Below are 13,925 nucleotides of genomic sequence, written 5' to 3'. Positions count from 1 at the left end.
ACTACAGCATGTTGCTAGAGCTAATGAAGTGCTTTGCTTTTTTGCAACAGCAAACATATGCCAAAGTAATCTTTGGTGCTAATGACCTAAGAGGGGATAGGTGCCCTAGAATTATTTGCCATGCTCCTGGCAATATAATTTGATGTAGTAATACAACATGAAATAAAACCCTGGATTGGTAACTTAATTAGAACTGCTTGTCAATTAACAGTAATTGCTCCTGACCTGCGGCTCAGTAGCACATTTGTGAGGTCCACACAAAAGGTCACATCAGTGTACTTCTGTATCAACAGTCCTTTCACACTGAGTATGCATCTACTGCTGTAGCTGTGCTTTAAATGAAGTAGTTAGAATCTTTATTTTGATTAACTTTCTCCTTTATAATAAAGTGCATCACATCTCATGTCCTAATCTGGTTTAAGAAAAAAAAAAATAATAAAAAGAATAATCAACCTCCTGGTCACTCCACCGGTTACAAACGAGTTTTGGTATCACTGGTGGCAAGACAATTCCCACCCTACCATAAGGAGAGAAATACTCTTCAGGAAAAGGTACCAAAAGCCTTGCTTATTCTTTTCTGGTTAGATTTTTTTAATGACATCTGTAAAATTGGTCATAAGCAATGGCGGAAATTGTTCAAACCTTCCTTGAACATTCATGACAGAAGCAAATATCAGCCTGCTTTTCTAGGGATAAAATACTGCTATGTTTGAAAGTGTAATAAATGTTAGCGAAAAAATACTCAGAAGAGGAGGGAATACTGCAGATATTTCTGTTGTTAATGAAAAATAAATTACAAAGGGACAAAATACATAACAGAAATGCTTGACCATTTTGCCTGAATTCTGTTTTTTCCCATATCCTTTATCTGTCTTCTCTCTTGTATGACTGTAAGCAATTGGGGGAAGAGGCCAATTTTATTGCTTGGAACACTCCTAGCAGACTTGAAATGCAGAACAATGACAAGAACAGAAACATCATACTTACACATTGGAAATTGATTCTACACATTTAGTAAACTAAAATAGCTCTTGTAAAAAATTTTCTGTTCTAATGCAAATCAGGTAAGTGAGATTTGCCTGAGGACAGAACTAAAATAAAATAATGCTGTGGGCACCTGGTCTTCTGAGTTCTCATAGTTACAAATAGCACATTTTTCATGACATCTTCACCTATGGGGATGCTTATATTCAGACAATCTCAAGCTAAAAAGGCAAGTTTCTGCCCTTTTTACATCTCTTCTGGACTGTAAGATCTAGAGAAGTAAAAGCATACCTGTATACCCAGTCTTACAAACGCAGTTGAAGCTTCCTGGGAAGTTCTGGCAGGCAGCACCATTTTTGCATGGGTTGGCAAGGCACTCATTGACGTCTCTCTCACAGGCCATGCCAGTGAAGCCCTCAGGGCAACTGCATGAGAAGCCCCCTACCAAGTTGTGGCAAGTCCCCTCGTTGTGGCAGGGGGAAGGGAGGCATTCGTCGATGTCTGTCTCACACAGACTCCCGTCGTACCCTGGCATGCACCGGCACACAAAGGGCCGCAGGGGCTCATTGGCCACAATGATGACAGGGACACTCTCGTGGCTCTGCAGAGCTGGGCTCACCGCCAGCCTCCTCTGGCAGCTCCCTCCATTCTGGCAGGGGCTCTGCAGGCACCAGTCGTGGTCCACAGCCTCAATCCGCACCCCGCTCTGGCGGAAGAGGACATCCTTGATGCTCTCGAAGAAGGTAGCCACGCCGCTGGGATTCACATACTGGTTGTTGCCACGCTTGACGGCTGCCATCAGGAAGGTGTGGTTGCTCTCCTCATAGAGCCCATAGAGCTGGATGGCAGTGCCCAGCCCCGTCAGCTGGGAGCTGGCTATGCGCAAGAAGTGGAGATAGTGATTGGTCAGGAAATCCCGCACGCTGTGGGCTCTCAGGCGGAGGAGGATGCTGTTGTCAATGGTGGCATTGCTGAAGCCTCCGAAGAAAATCCGGACACTGCTAGTAACAGCACCATGCAGCCCATCATTGCTGAGGACAGCCAAGTCAAACGTGCCATCTGTGGACCTTGCCTGTGAGTGCAGCTCACAGGTACCGCCAGGAATGCTGAAAAGGCTGGTGACTCCTGAGGTGAGGGAGCACTGGAAGCTGTCTAGCACATCTGGATCTTGAGGCTTTACATTGCCTAAAATTCCACCTGGGAAGAGGTTGCCATAATAGTGAACAAAGATTTCTACTGTTCTGGGCTGAGATGGGTTGTCATTTTGGTCTATTACCTTGATCTGCACAGTTCCTGTGGAAGACATCTGAGGAACGCCAGAGTCTCTTGTAATCACCGACAGGTAGAAATCACTGATTTGCTCTCGGTCAATCTCCCTAGTGGTTGTCAGCACACCAGTGGTGCTAAGGCTGAAGTAGCTGGTTGCAGGGCCAGTGCTGAGCAAGTAATAAGTAAAGGGACCTTGGTTTGGAGGGAGATCAGGATCTGACGACTGAAGTGTCATCACCAGAGTTCCTGCACGGTTATTCTCCATGACTTCTCCTTGGCTGGTGGACAAGGTAGGACCATTGTCATTGATGTCTTCCAAAGTTACCAATAAAGAGGCACTTCCTGTAGCAGATGGTGTTCCCGAATCAATGGCTAGCACTGACAGGTTGTACACAGGCAATGTTTCTCGATCCAGCTCTGCAGTGACTGTCACCTGTCCTGTCTGTGGGTTGATGGAAAAGGCGCTATTGTCATTGCCAGACCCAATGAAATAGGAAAACCTGCTCCAGCTAGGAACAGAGTCTGAATCAAAGGCACTCACAAATGTGACGTGGGTGCCTGGAGGAACACCCTCGCTGATTCGTATATTGTAAGTTGCCAAGGTGAAAACAGGGGGATCGTTGGCATCCAGTATAGTGATATTAACAGTTACTTCATCTATATCCGCACCGCGAATACTCCCCAGATTTTTTGCAAGGACTTTCAATGAGATTCGTTCTTCTTTTTCTCTGTCAAGCGGTCCTGAAACGTAGATCTGACCACTTCTCTCATCTATCTGGAAGCCTTTCTTTCTGCTGCTGCCAAAGATAAGGTAGTGGACTTCTCCATCAGTTCCCATGTCACGATCACTTGCAAAAACTTCACCTACAACAGTACCTTTGGAAGCTGCCTCAGAAACTTCAAAATAATAAAGCTTAGACACAAACCGGGGCACATATTCATTTGTCCCTTCTAGCTGGATGTTGACACTAGCAAAGCTGCATCTTTCCTCATCTGGAACATTAAATGCCTTTACCGTTAAATGGTAACTTTGCTTTGTTTCATAATCTAAAAATCCCTGGGTGGTGATCGTTCCTGTATTGGGGTCAATGACAAAGAGGTCACTGTCTGAGGACTGAATAGCATATGCAATCACAGCATTAGATCCAGAGTCGGCATCGGTGGCATTTAAACAAATAACAGTTGTCCCACTGGGGGCATTTTCTAACACGTTGGGAAAGTAGTCCTCAGGGCTGAATGCCGGAGAATTATCATTCACATCAATGACATTAACAGTGACACTGCAGTAGCCTGTTCTGGACACCCATCCTCCATCCGTGGCAGTAACAACTAGCTCGTGCTTTTGGCATAGCTCAAAATCAAGTGGTTTTGCTAGTGTCAGTGTACCGGTAGTTGTATTAATAGCAAAGATGCCAGCCTCATTTCCAGACAAAATATTGTATCTGATTAACCCATTCATAGCTGCATCTCTGTCTCGGGCTGAAACCATCCTGACCACTGTTCCAACAGAGTGACTCTCTGGGACAGTAACACTCATGCGGCTTTGAGAAAATTCGGGTGTATGGTAATTTTCCTCTGTGACCACTATTTCAACAGCTACCTCGGATGAGAGTGGAGGATTACCTTTATCTTTTGCTTTCACTTTAAACAGAAAGTTTTTGTTCAAATCAGCCATTAGTGAAGATGACACAGAAATCCAGCCTGTACTCCTGTCCAGTTGGAATTTATTGGTTTTGCTCTCATCAGAGATAAAGTACTCCACTTCAGAATTCAAGCCAAAATCTTTGTCATCCGCTGCGGTAACTTTAATTAAGTTTGTGCCAACCCTCACATTCTTTGTAACAGGAGTGAAGTATTTCTGAGCGAGGAACAGTGGTGCATTGTCATTGCTGTCTACGATGTTAATGGTGACAGTTGTCTCACTTATTAATGGAGGACTGCCTCGGTCTGAAGAAGTAACAATGAAGCTGTGCCTATTAATGTTGACGTTGCTTGAACCACTGGAGTTTTGGTACCTTAAATACTGCTTGTTGAAAATTTCCCCTGTGGTTGCATTAATTCGGAAGAACTCAGACTGGGATTTTATGAAGTAGAAGACTTGGCCATTAGACCCTTCATCAGGATCAGTGGCTGAAACCTGGGTGACCTTCAACCCAATCCCAGGAAGCTCGGGACACTCCAGGTAATAGGATGGCTTTGTAAATCGTGGGGCATTGTCGTTAACATCCATGACAAATATGGTGACGTCCGTGCTCACTGTCCACCCAGAGTCGTGTGCAGAGACCCTGATTCTGTAGCGGTCTTTGTCCTCCCTGTTCAGTGGTCTGCTGATGGTGATGTCCCCGGTGCTAGGATTTATGGTAAATGGGAGACTTGTATCCCTGATAGAGTACCTGCTGACTGCATTCACCCCAATGTCTTCATCCGATGTCGTGACTCGGGTTACCGTAAAGCCCAGAGGTGCATTTTCAGGCACAGAAGCACTGAATATCTGGGAAAACCTTGGAGCATTGTCATTTTCATCTAAAATATTAATGATAACTTTGACAGTTGTGCTCTGGAGCGGGGTGCCTTTATCTGAAGCTTTTACGGTTAGCGTGTATCTAGACAACCTCTCCCTGTCCAAGGGTCTGACACTTCTGATCTCACCAGTGGCTCGATTGATACTGAAGCTATTTTCTGTATTGCCATCAACTATTTCATAATTCAGCTGTCCATTTAGCCCACTATCTCTGTCGACAGCAGCCACTGTCAGAATCTTCCGTGGAGACAGGTTCTCCACTATTTCTGCAATGAAGGGATCTTGCTCAAACTCTGGTGCATTATCATTGACATCTATAACCATCACTTCCAGTTTCTTATATGAGGAAAAAGGAGGAAAGCCTGTATCTCTGGCCTCGATCCAAATCACATATTTCTGTATGGCTTCAAAATCCAAAGCTTGCCCAACAGACAGCTGTCCTGTCACTTGGTCAACCAGGAAGGTGCTGCCCAGGTTACCACTGGCAATGTAGTAAGACAAGGAGCCTCCTCTGGCTGAAGATCCAGAGATGGTGGTGACAAGTGTACCAACTGCTTGGTTTTCAGGAAAAGTGAAAGTCTCCTGATCAGCCTGAACGTGAGGGAATTCTGCTCTGTTCACAAACCTCACGGTAACAGTTGTAGAATCTGTCTTGGGGTACCGGCCATTGTCCCTTACATGCACAGAAATGGTGACTTCGGACTCTTCTGCCAGTGGGTTTGCAGCCAGGATGGCTCCCCTTGCTGGGTCGATGTGGAATTTCTCGGAGTTTTTCCCCACAAGAGAATAGTGGAGCTCGGCATTGGAGCCAGCATCTGCATCAGTGACGGTCACAGCAAACACGAATGAGCCTGAAATGGAGAAAAAAGTTAGGGCAGTTCTTTAAATCAATGCACTGATTGCAGGAAACACTATGCCAGCTTCTTACTTGGAAGCACATCCTGAAGCAATATGCACTTCCTTACTCTGAAGATGAACTGCTCTTTTCATAAGATGCTAAGTTCAACAAGGGGTTAGGTGAGTTTGCGAGCCTGCAAGACATGCACACAGCCAAAAATATCACTGCATGTGAAGGTGTCACTGGCTGCACACACATCTGCACTTTTTGATAGTCTGGCATCCTGTTTCTAGAACATTCACATTATGAAAGCCAGAAATCTAACCAGACTGTTGTTGTTTTTTTTAATTGCTTGTAGTTTATTTATGCACATCATAAAAAAAAGCCTGTAATTCCATGACTAGTAAGGTTACGCAAGTGAACAGGCAGCACCCAAGGTCATTTACCCTACACACCCACATGCCCTTGCAGCTCCTTCGCTTCGTATTCCCTAGATGATGCAGAACACTCTATTGATGTTTTACTGGTACTGAAATTTAGAAAGTACCTACATGTATATAAAAATCATGTTGTTTTCAGCATCTTAAGGCAAATCATTTACAGGCAGGAATGAATATGACAGCGTCCCTTAAAACTATACTTCATGTCACTATTTGTCATGTGCAATGATTTGTACTCCAGAGGGAGGAATATTTATGGAAGAACAGTATTCAAACCCTTGTGAGAAATGGGACAGGAAAAAAAAAGATTTTTGGTTCAGTTAAGCAAATTATATTATGAATTATTATTATTACTACTTCCCCTTTTTGAACTTGATTAAAAAATAACCAGGAAATTAAGCTTTTTCTCTCAAAACATACACTAGATATTCTGTGATTGGAATAAATGCAAACGTCTTGATCAATTTATGAAGGTTTGTTCTGTATTTTTGAAAAGCTATTTCAGATGCTACACTGGACTGCAATAAAGTCGTGGGTCTTTTTTCTTTTTTAAATGGATGCCACGCTTGCTAGTAACATCATTGTCAACAGCCTTTCAAAATAATGTGAAAATATATTAACATTTCCTTTTAAATGAAAGTGAACTATCAACTGAGGAGTTGCAAATAAAAAACTGCATGCATCCCTAGGATTTTGTTAAATTTAAAACATAGCTCAGGTTTTCTACATGTTGCTAATTGTAAAGGGTTTCATACAGAAAGCATCCAAAAAGATCAGAAAACATTGGTTAAACCTAGGTGCATTCCTTATTAGACACATTTAAAGAAATACCCCCAAAAGAACACACAAAGGCACTGTGCCTTAGTCAGAATACACAAAGATTCACGAAGGCAATAATACAATAATTTCATAATGTTGTTCTGGAAACAGGGAAGAAATGTAAACAAATTCACTCTTCCATAAAAAGGAGAAGTATTTGCAATTGTTTAAAATTCAGAGAGAAAACCCAAGACATGGAAACAAGCCTTTATTTTTGTTCTTTTAAAGGAAAATTTGATTTGTAAACCATTTGTCTTGGAATCCTCTCTGTAGGCATCATATATCCATGTATGTGTATGCATGTGAAAACATTCAGCATCACCGCCTTCCACAGCCAACCACTGACTGTGGTTTGGTGAAACTATAGTAATACAGTCATCATATTATAAAATCGTTTTAGTGTTTTGAGATAGCACAGGCCATGGTATTAGTCCATTTTAATCTTGGGGGAAAATAGCTCAAAATAGACGAATATTTCTCCATCCTCATGCAAATACACATATTCGCCTTTCTTTCCCCTTGCAATGCCAATTCTTTAAACAGAATATACTAGTATTTGGGACTTAACTGATTTCTAATGTATTTAATTATCAGGCTGATAAAACAAACTGAATCAGAAACTAATTAACTGCATTTAGTGAAGTCACTTGAATTTGGGTGCAGGTTCCACAAAAGGAAGTTTGCTGCTTGGCTTTACTTTTATTTTACTTTACTTCACCACTTGGCTCAAGGAGAGGCAACATAATCAGCATCTGATACAGCCTGTTTGGAGGAGGTTGACATAATTCTCTTCAAGAATTGCTCAGGGTGGAAAAAGAACATCTACATTCAGGAGACTTTCAGAATTAAAAAAGAAGCCATTGCCTTACTAACCCTGTCAAAATAGTTGAATACCTCGTTTGAGTCGATGCTTATTGACACTACGTTTTCTTTACATAAATGAGAAAAATAATTGAATTTGGATGGAAGGAGCAAACTAAAAAAAAACACGTTGCTGAACTGCAGGTCACATATTGATCCTTTCCATTATTCATCCCCATACAACATGAAGATAACAAACCATGGAAAACAGCTACAGAGGAACATCTGAGAAACACGTCTTGTAGCACAGCTTTACATTTCATTAAGATGTTTATGCAATTTGAAACATCCCAAGTATTGCTAGGGTTACCTGAAGTGGTAGGTGAAGGGACATGGGTGACGTAGGGATGGTGATGAAATTTGGGCGGGTTGTCATTCACATCAGCAACAGAGACAAGCACACTGGTGGAACTGGAGAGAGCCCTGGGGAAGCCCCTGTCACTTGACACCACTACCAAAGTGTAGTTCTCCCTCGTCTCTCGATCAAGAAGAGCACTGGTGATGATTTGTCCTGTTGATGGGTTGATCGTGAATTGCGAATTGCCACCAGTAAGCCTATAGCTGTTTGAAAGCAAAAGCAAGGAAGAAAAATTCAATTAGTATTTCATAGGCAGCCTGCTGCCTTAAGATTATAACAATTTTCTGTATTCTTCAGACACCATAATAGTGGGTATCGACATGAGGATTTTCCTCTTACTGTCCATCTGTCTTCATTTTTACTTTTATTTTTTATTCTATATTTCGAGACCTATCATAAATACATTTCTGGGGATTTCCAAGTGTAGCTGCTTAACACAGATAGATTTCTAATAAGTAAGGAGCAGACTGAGCCTTTGTACCTTTGGTGATGCAGTCAGATATACTATTAAGATAGCCTGCTGGAGGCATCCTCTAGTGCTGATTTCCCTGAGCTAATCTACTAAGTTTTATTCCAAAAGGTTGGCATACCTCTTAACTAAAACTGCAGAATATAATAAATACTTTATTCTGAAATAAAAGGACAGTGAATTTACAAAATAATATGAAGATTTATAATTCATATTGTATTCTGCTACTAAGAGGTCTTATAGTGCATATTGTTTCCCCATACTGACTTTTGCTATTCAGGATTTCAATGTTAATTCATGGGAATTTGTAGCAAATTAGTAACTACAGATCTATGTTAACAAAGACTAACTGGGACCAGACTTTAACCCTTGATTGGTGTATATGTATGTGCACACATTTGCATGTGTGTTCAGAAATGTGATTTGATAAGAACTAACTCTCTGCTTCCTGCAATGCATTTTACAGGCTACCTCTGCTTTACTAGCAAGAGAATTTGTCCTTTCTCTTTGAATGCTTATCCTGCTTATGTTCATACAGAATGGGTTTCAAAGCTATGGGTAGCCCTAGGCTGCGTTTTACAATGCAATTGGTTAATATTACGGTTTTTATTAATTCAGACTATGGATTTTCTACAAAGCAAATGAAACAAGAACTGGCTAAAATAAACAATTCCCTTATTTAATATTATAATCCTGAGAAAAATGAACATAATTGTGATTAGCACTGCTTCTTCAGAGGAGCCTGGACCAGCACAGTAGCAGCTTTTTTGAGGTACATGATTCTATAAAAGATTCGGAAGAAAATGGCTTTTATGAAGGAGAGCAATATTCCTATATTCACCTTCTTAAAATCAGAGCAGGTTATGACAAATAATAACACAGGCCAGAAGCTTTACCTAGAGGACTGATAGTCAGCCTGTGTAATAAGCTGTGGCAACTTCCCCTGTTCAATCATTAATCTCTACAGAATGCCATAAGTATACTTTAATTGCTTAATTATGTTGTAATATGATGGCCATACGTAATTACTCTTGAGCCATAGCAATGTGTATCCAGGGTGGAAAGAATGTGCACAAAGCCTAAAGCACCACTTAAATCTCCCTAAATACCAGCAGCATGGGCAAATTTCATCTGTGATTTGATGTTTTAACCCTGTGTGAAGCACTGCAGAAGACAGAGGCTTTCTCTTCTTCCACATATAGAGAACAGCTGAAGCTTCAGCACTGGGAAGATGCTATGAAATCTTTTTATTAAAAAAAAAAAGCAAATAAAATAAAAAAAAAAGAAGAAAAAACAAATACCCCAACCAATCCCTCCCTCCCAGTATAATGACAAGCAACATTTTCCGTAGGATAGTCTGATTCATATATGAGTCGAACTGTATGCAAACCAACTGGACAATGTATGTGTGTCTCACCATAGTTACATACTACTTTTGGAAACCAAAGACTTGAGTCTGAAACAGGCTCTAATGAGACTGAAAAGGAGTTCTGAGTACTCGACACCTCTGACAAGATGATCTTACATGTTCTGGTCCCTCTGGCTTTTCCCAGACTTGTAATACCACTCATATTTTAAGATTTGCATTACTCTAAATGCTGAATCTGGACAAATTCTGTCCAAGAAAAACAAAGTATGTTCCTGAGTCTAAAAAGTGTAAAACAAAACCTGAAAACAATTTTGAATAGCTACTTACAAGGGAAAAAAAAATATTTTTATCAACTGCTTTACTATGAAGCACTGAGTGAATGACAAAGACTAATAGCAGAGATATTAAAGTTATTCAGCCACACTAAAGAAATCTGAGAGCACCCTGATAATTTCTGATTACGGGATGCAATCATTACAGTCATTTATGCTCTGTGTGGAAATTTTTTTTCTAAAGAAGCTTGCCAGAAATAGTTTCTTAGAGTAAGAGTGAATAACATTAAAAGCTTCATTGTTTTACAATTTAATAAATGGTAATTTTGGATGCTTTTCAAATATTTAAAGAGGCCAAAACATCAAGTTTCTATTTTTGGCCTGTAGTTGGTTGGAAAAAGAATATTACAGTATTTTACATACACTTGCTTTGCCATAACATGGTTCTGTTTTATTTTACTTTCTTTTTTTTAAAAAAGTAACAATCCTATTAACATTCTTAGGCAGTTTTGACAATGAACTGAAGTGAACCAACAGAGGTAAATAAAGAAACTACTTTTATATCCTGTTTTGTAAGGTTGGAATCAGAGAGACAGGTGTTTGCAGTCACAATAGTTCAGTGTGATGAGATTACCTACGTGTCCTTCTGATTAATAACTATATAAATCTGCTTTGTGTTCACAATAAATCAGTCCTCAGTGGATATCTTCAGCTTGCCACTGCCACTCAGCATCTTCGTTACCATTGTTTGAGAAACTGGAAATGGAAAGTGGTCAGCCTAGTACCCAGTTAAGTTGCATTGACTGTGCTCGGCAAACCATTTGGCATTTAAAGCAAAAATGTCAAATCATAACTTCACTGGTTTTCTGAATGGGATAAACTTTATGCCTTGCCTTGTGGAATTTTCATTCTAAACTGAAGACATTTACTGACTATAAATTTACCCAAAGAACATGCTGGACTTCAGTGAAAACTGATTGCTACATGAAAAGATCTGAATTCAGCAGCACGGCAGGTAGCATTTTCTGTTGACTGTTCAGTAGTCTGTGGTATCTCCCACAACGTGTATTAGCAGGTTGGCTCAGACAGTTTATTATAAATACATCCAACTCTGCAGAAGCAGTCATCTAAACTACAATTAGGCTTGAAAGTCCACTTAAGGTTCAAAATAAAATGCTAAAGCCTTTCTCCAGACATATGTATGCTATCACAAAATTGATACTATGCACCAGTTTGGACATTTTCATGCAAAAAACAGATACTGATTTCTAGATTTGCCTAGCTTATAAACAAAAAATGTAAAGATGACTAGATCTGAACAATACCTTCTGTACTTTTCTTAGACTGAGTGGTTTCACTTGAACGTAAGTTAAAAAAAAATAATAAATTAAACTTTGCCCCAAAGTCAATTTTTGTAGCAAAGTCATTGATGACATTTGAAAAGTACATCTTCCTCTTCCCCACCGATCGCTTCCTGAAAGCTCCTTCAATTAATTTTTAAGATGTCTGTCAGCCTCCAAGAACAACAGTTTCTAGGTTCTTCAGAAATACATTTTAAAATATTCATATTATATCTGTTAACTTTATCCTTCATCACAAGGCCTCAGCTCTAAAAGCTATGCTAAACAGAATGCAAAAGCCTTTCCAAAGGCTACACAGGCTGATGGCATCAGTAATAATGATCATTCACAGCCTATATCCTATTTCTTTATTCAGGAGGTATACAGAAAGACTGCAAGTTGAAGCGTTTAATCCATTTATTACATTATTGGAGTTTCAGGGTTTCTTAGCTTTTGTATTTTTTTAAATTTGTCTATCTCTACACTTATTGAGAAATATAAATCTATCCCAATACCTTCAGGTGCAATTTAAACTCATTTGCTTTTACTTAGTGAAAAAAATGAAACAACACTGCAACTCTACTTGTCGTTAATATAATTCTAAAAGCCTACAAACAATTAAAAAAAAACCCAAAAAACAGATATGCCAAAATTATTTAGCTACGCATACACAGCTGTACATTTGTGTTTTACAGCTTTATGGCATGGTGGTGATGGACACCAGGGCTAAAAAAGAATCTTCAGGCAAGGTATGAGGCAGTATTTACACACAGCAAATGACCTACCTAATGACAGCATTTGTAGAAGCATCAGCATCTGAGGAGTTTACGAGCAAAATATCTGTCCCTGTAGGAGCATCCTCAGGAACAGTGGCGGAATACATGTTAAAGGCAAATGTGGGGACATTGTCATTGACATCATCCACTGTGACAGCAATGGTTCCAGTGCCAGTGAGGGCAGGAGAGCCTGCAGGAAAAGTGGGATACAAAATGCTAGAGGTTACAAATACCACCATGCTAATCCGAGGTCTGCCATCCTTGATTTAAAGCCTCACGCTTGAGCATGTCACAGTTCACAGAGCAAGAAAAGCAATTCAACACACAGAACAGGGCAGATTTGTTTCAAAGGCATCTCAAAATACAAGTTGTGAAAGAAAAATAAATAAATCTAAAAAGAAGTTGTTATTTTTCTTGCTCCATCTAATTCCAGAAATATTTTGTAATAATAGCTCAGTGGAAAAAAGATGGTCTTGGAACTGCTCAGAAGCCTTCCTGTAACAATTAGGACCAATTTGAACATGTGGTTGTCTTTCTTATTTCTCTGAGAGAAGACATTCAAAGGTGGCACACTGACAGCCGTGAAGACTCCAGCCCTCAATTTATTTATCCACAGAACAAATAGAGTGGAAACAGCAGCAAACCCAAGTTTTCCGCATGGCTTTTCCACTGCTGCTTGCACCCCTGACCTGGGGAGACCTTCTCTGACTGGGTGAGAAGGTTGCAGAGTCTCCAGCCCTATTCTGACTCAATTTCTCCATAGAAACAACCATCTATAGCAGCAAATAATGCTTGCTCAGATAGGATATTGGCTTACAGGAAATCAGATTGAACTTATTTAACCTATGGCTTTCATCCTCCTTTTTATTCTAATACTTAACACTGAGGAGCAGAAAGGAGTGAGAAATAGCATGTTTATTCATGTGCAACCTCTCAGTATTTATTCCCTTGAGCTTTTCTTTGTCAAATCCAAAAATAAAAGACAATGGAAGACTTTTACAAGTTCATATTGTTTCACCAGTCTCTTATACTTATTTTCAGGCAAGAATCAGCAAGATATCTTCTGTTAACCAAATTCATCCCTGAAAAAAAGGGGATCATTTCTTTCTGTGAAAATAAAACAAAAAGGAGTGGAACATAAAACACCTGAGTTATGTCCCCTTTAACTCAAAACACAGATGATGACCATGCCTGTTTCACCCAAGATTGTGTCACTTTCCCCTTCAATCTCAGATACAACAAAATTCAACATTTGCTGGACTGGGAAAAAAAGTGACCATAATGAAATGTTCAGGGCCAGAGACTGGTTCAAGTCCTTGCTGCAAGCAAGCACATTACATGGAGCTGTCATTTGATGGAACACAGTCAGCACCCGTGGGACTGCCCTAGTCCTTCCAACCCTGCAGATGATCAGGTCGCTGCTACCCGAGGTTATTGCTGTAGCTCAACCTTAGCGCTGGGAAGGAGGCAGGCTCTGTTTTCAGGTCTCATGTAGTCCTGCCAAGGGCTCTTGTACACCAAGCTCTTGCAGAAAAGGAAATAATGACCCATTCCCTACACATTAACCCTTGCAGGTTGAAGTACTACCATGTTGCATCGAGGGAAGAAG

At 40.3% G+C, this 13,925-nt stretch overlaps 1 protein-coding gene across 1 annotated transcript in view; it reads right to left on the bottom strand.

Moving 5' to 3' along the window:
- FAT4 (FAT atypical cadherin 4) overlaps positions 1-13,925 on the bottom strand; it is a 131,941-nt gene that overhangs the window by 25,066 nt on the left and 92,950 nt on the right. Inside the window, exons 7-9 of the mRNA XM_057428295.1 lie at positions 12,326-12,506; positions 8,043-8,293; positions 1,276-5,625 (exon numbers count right to left, since the gene is read on the bottom strand). Coding sequence (XP_057284278.1) covers positions 1,276-5,625; positions 8,043-8,293; positions 12,326-12,506 — 4,782 coding nt within the window. The remainder of the gene's footprint in view (positions 1-1,275; positions 5,626-8,042; positions 8,294-12,325; positions 12,507-13,925) is intronic.

This window comes from Pezoporus wallicus, unplaced genomic scaffold (assembly GCF_028554395.1).
Source record: "Pezoporus wallicus isolate ANWC-B61680 ecotype Strahan unplaced genomic scaffold, APGP_CSIRO_Pwel_v1 scaffold_3294, whole genome shotgun sequence".
NCBI classification, from domain to species: Eukaryota; Metazoa; Chordata; class Aves; order Psittaciformes; family Psittacidae; genus Pezoporus; species Pezoporus wallicus.
The sequence above is the reverse complement of the archived record's forward strand: the minus strand, read 5'-3'. Positions and strand labels throughout refer to the sequence as shown.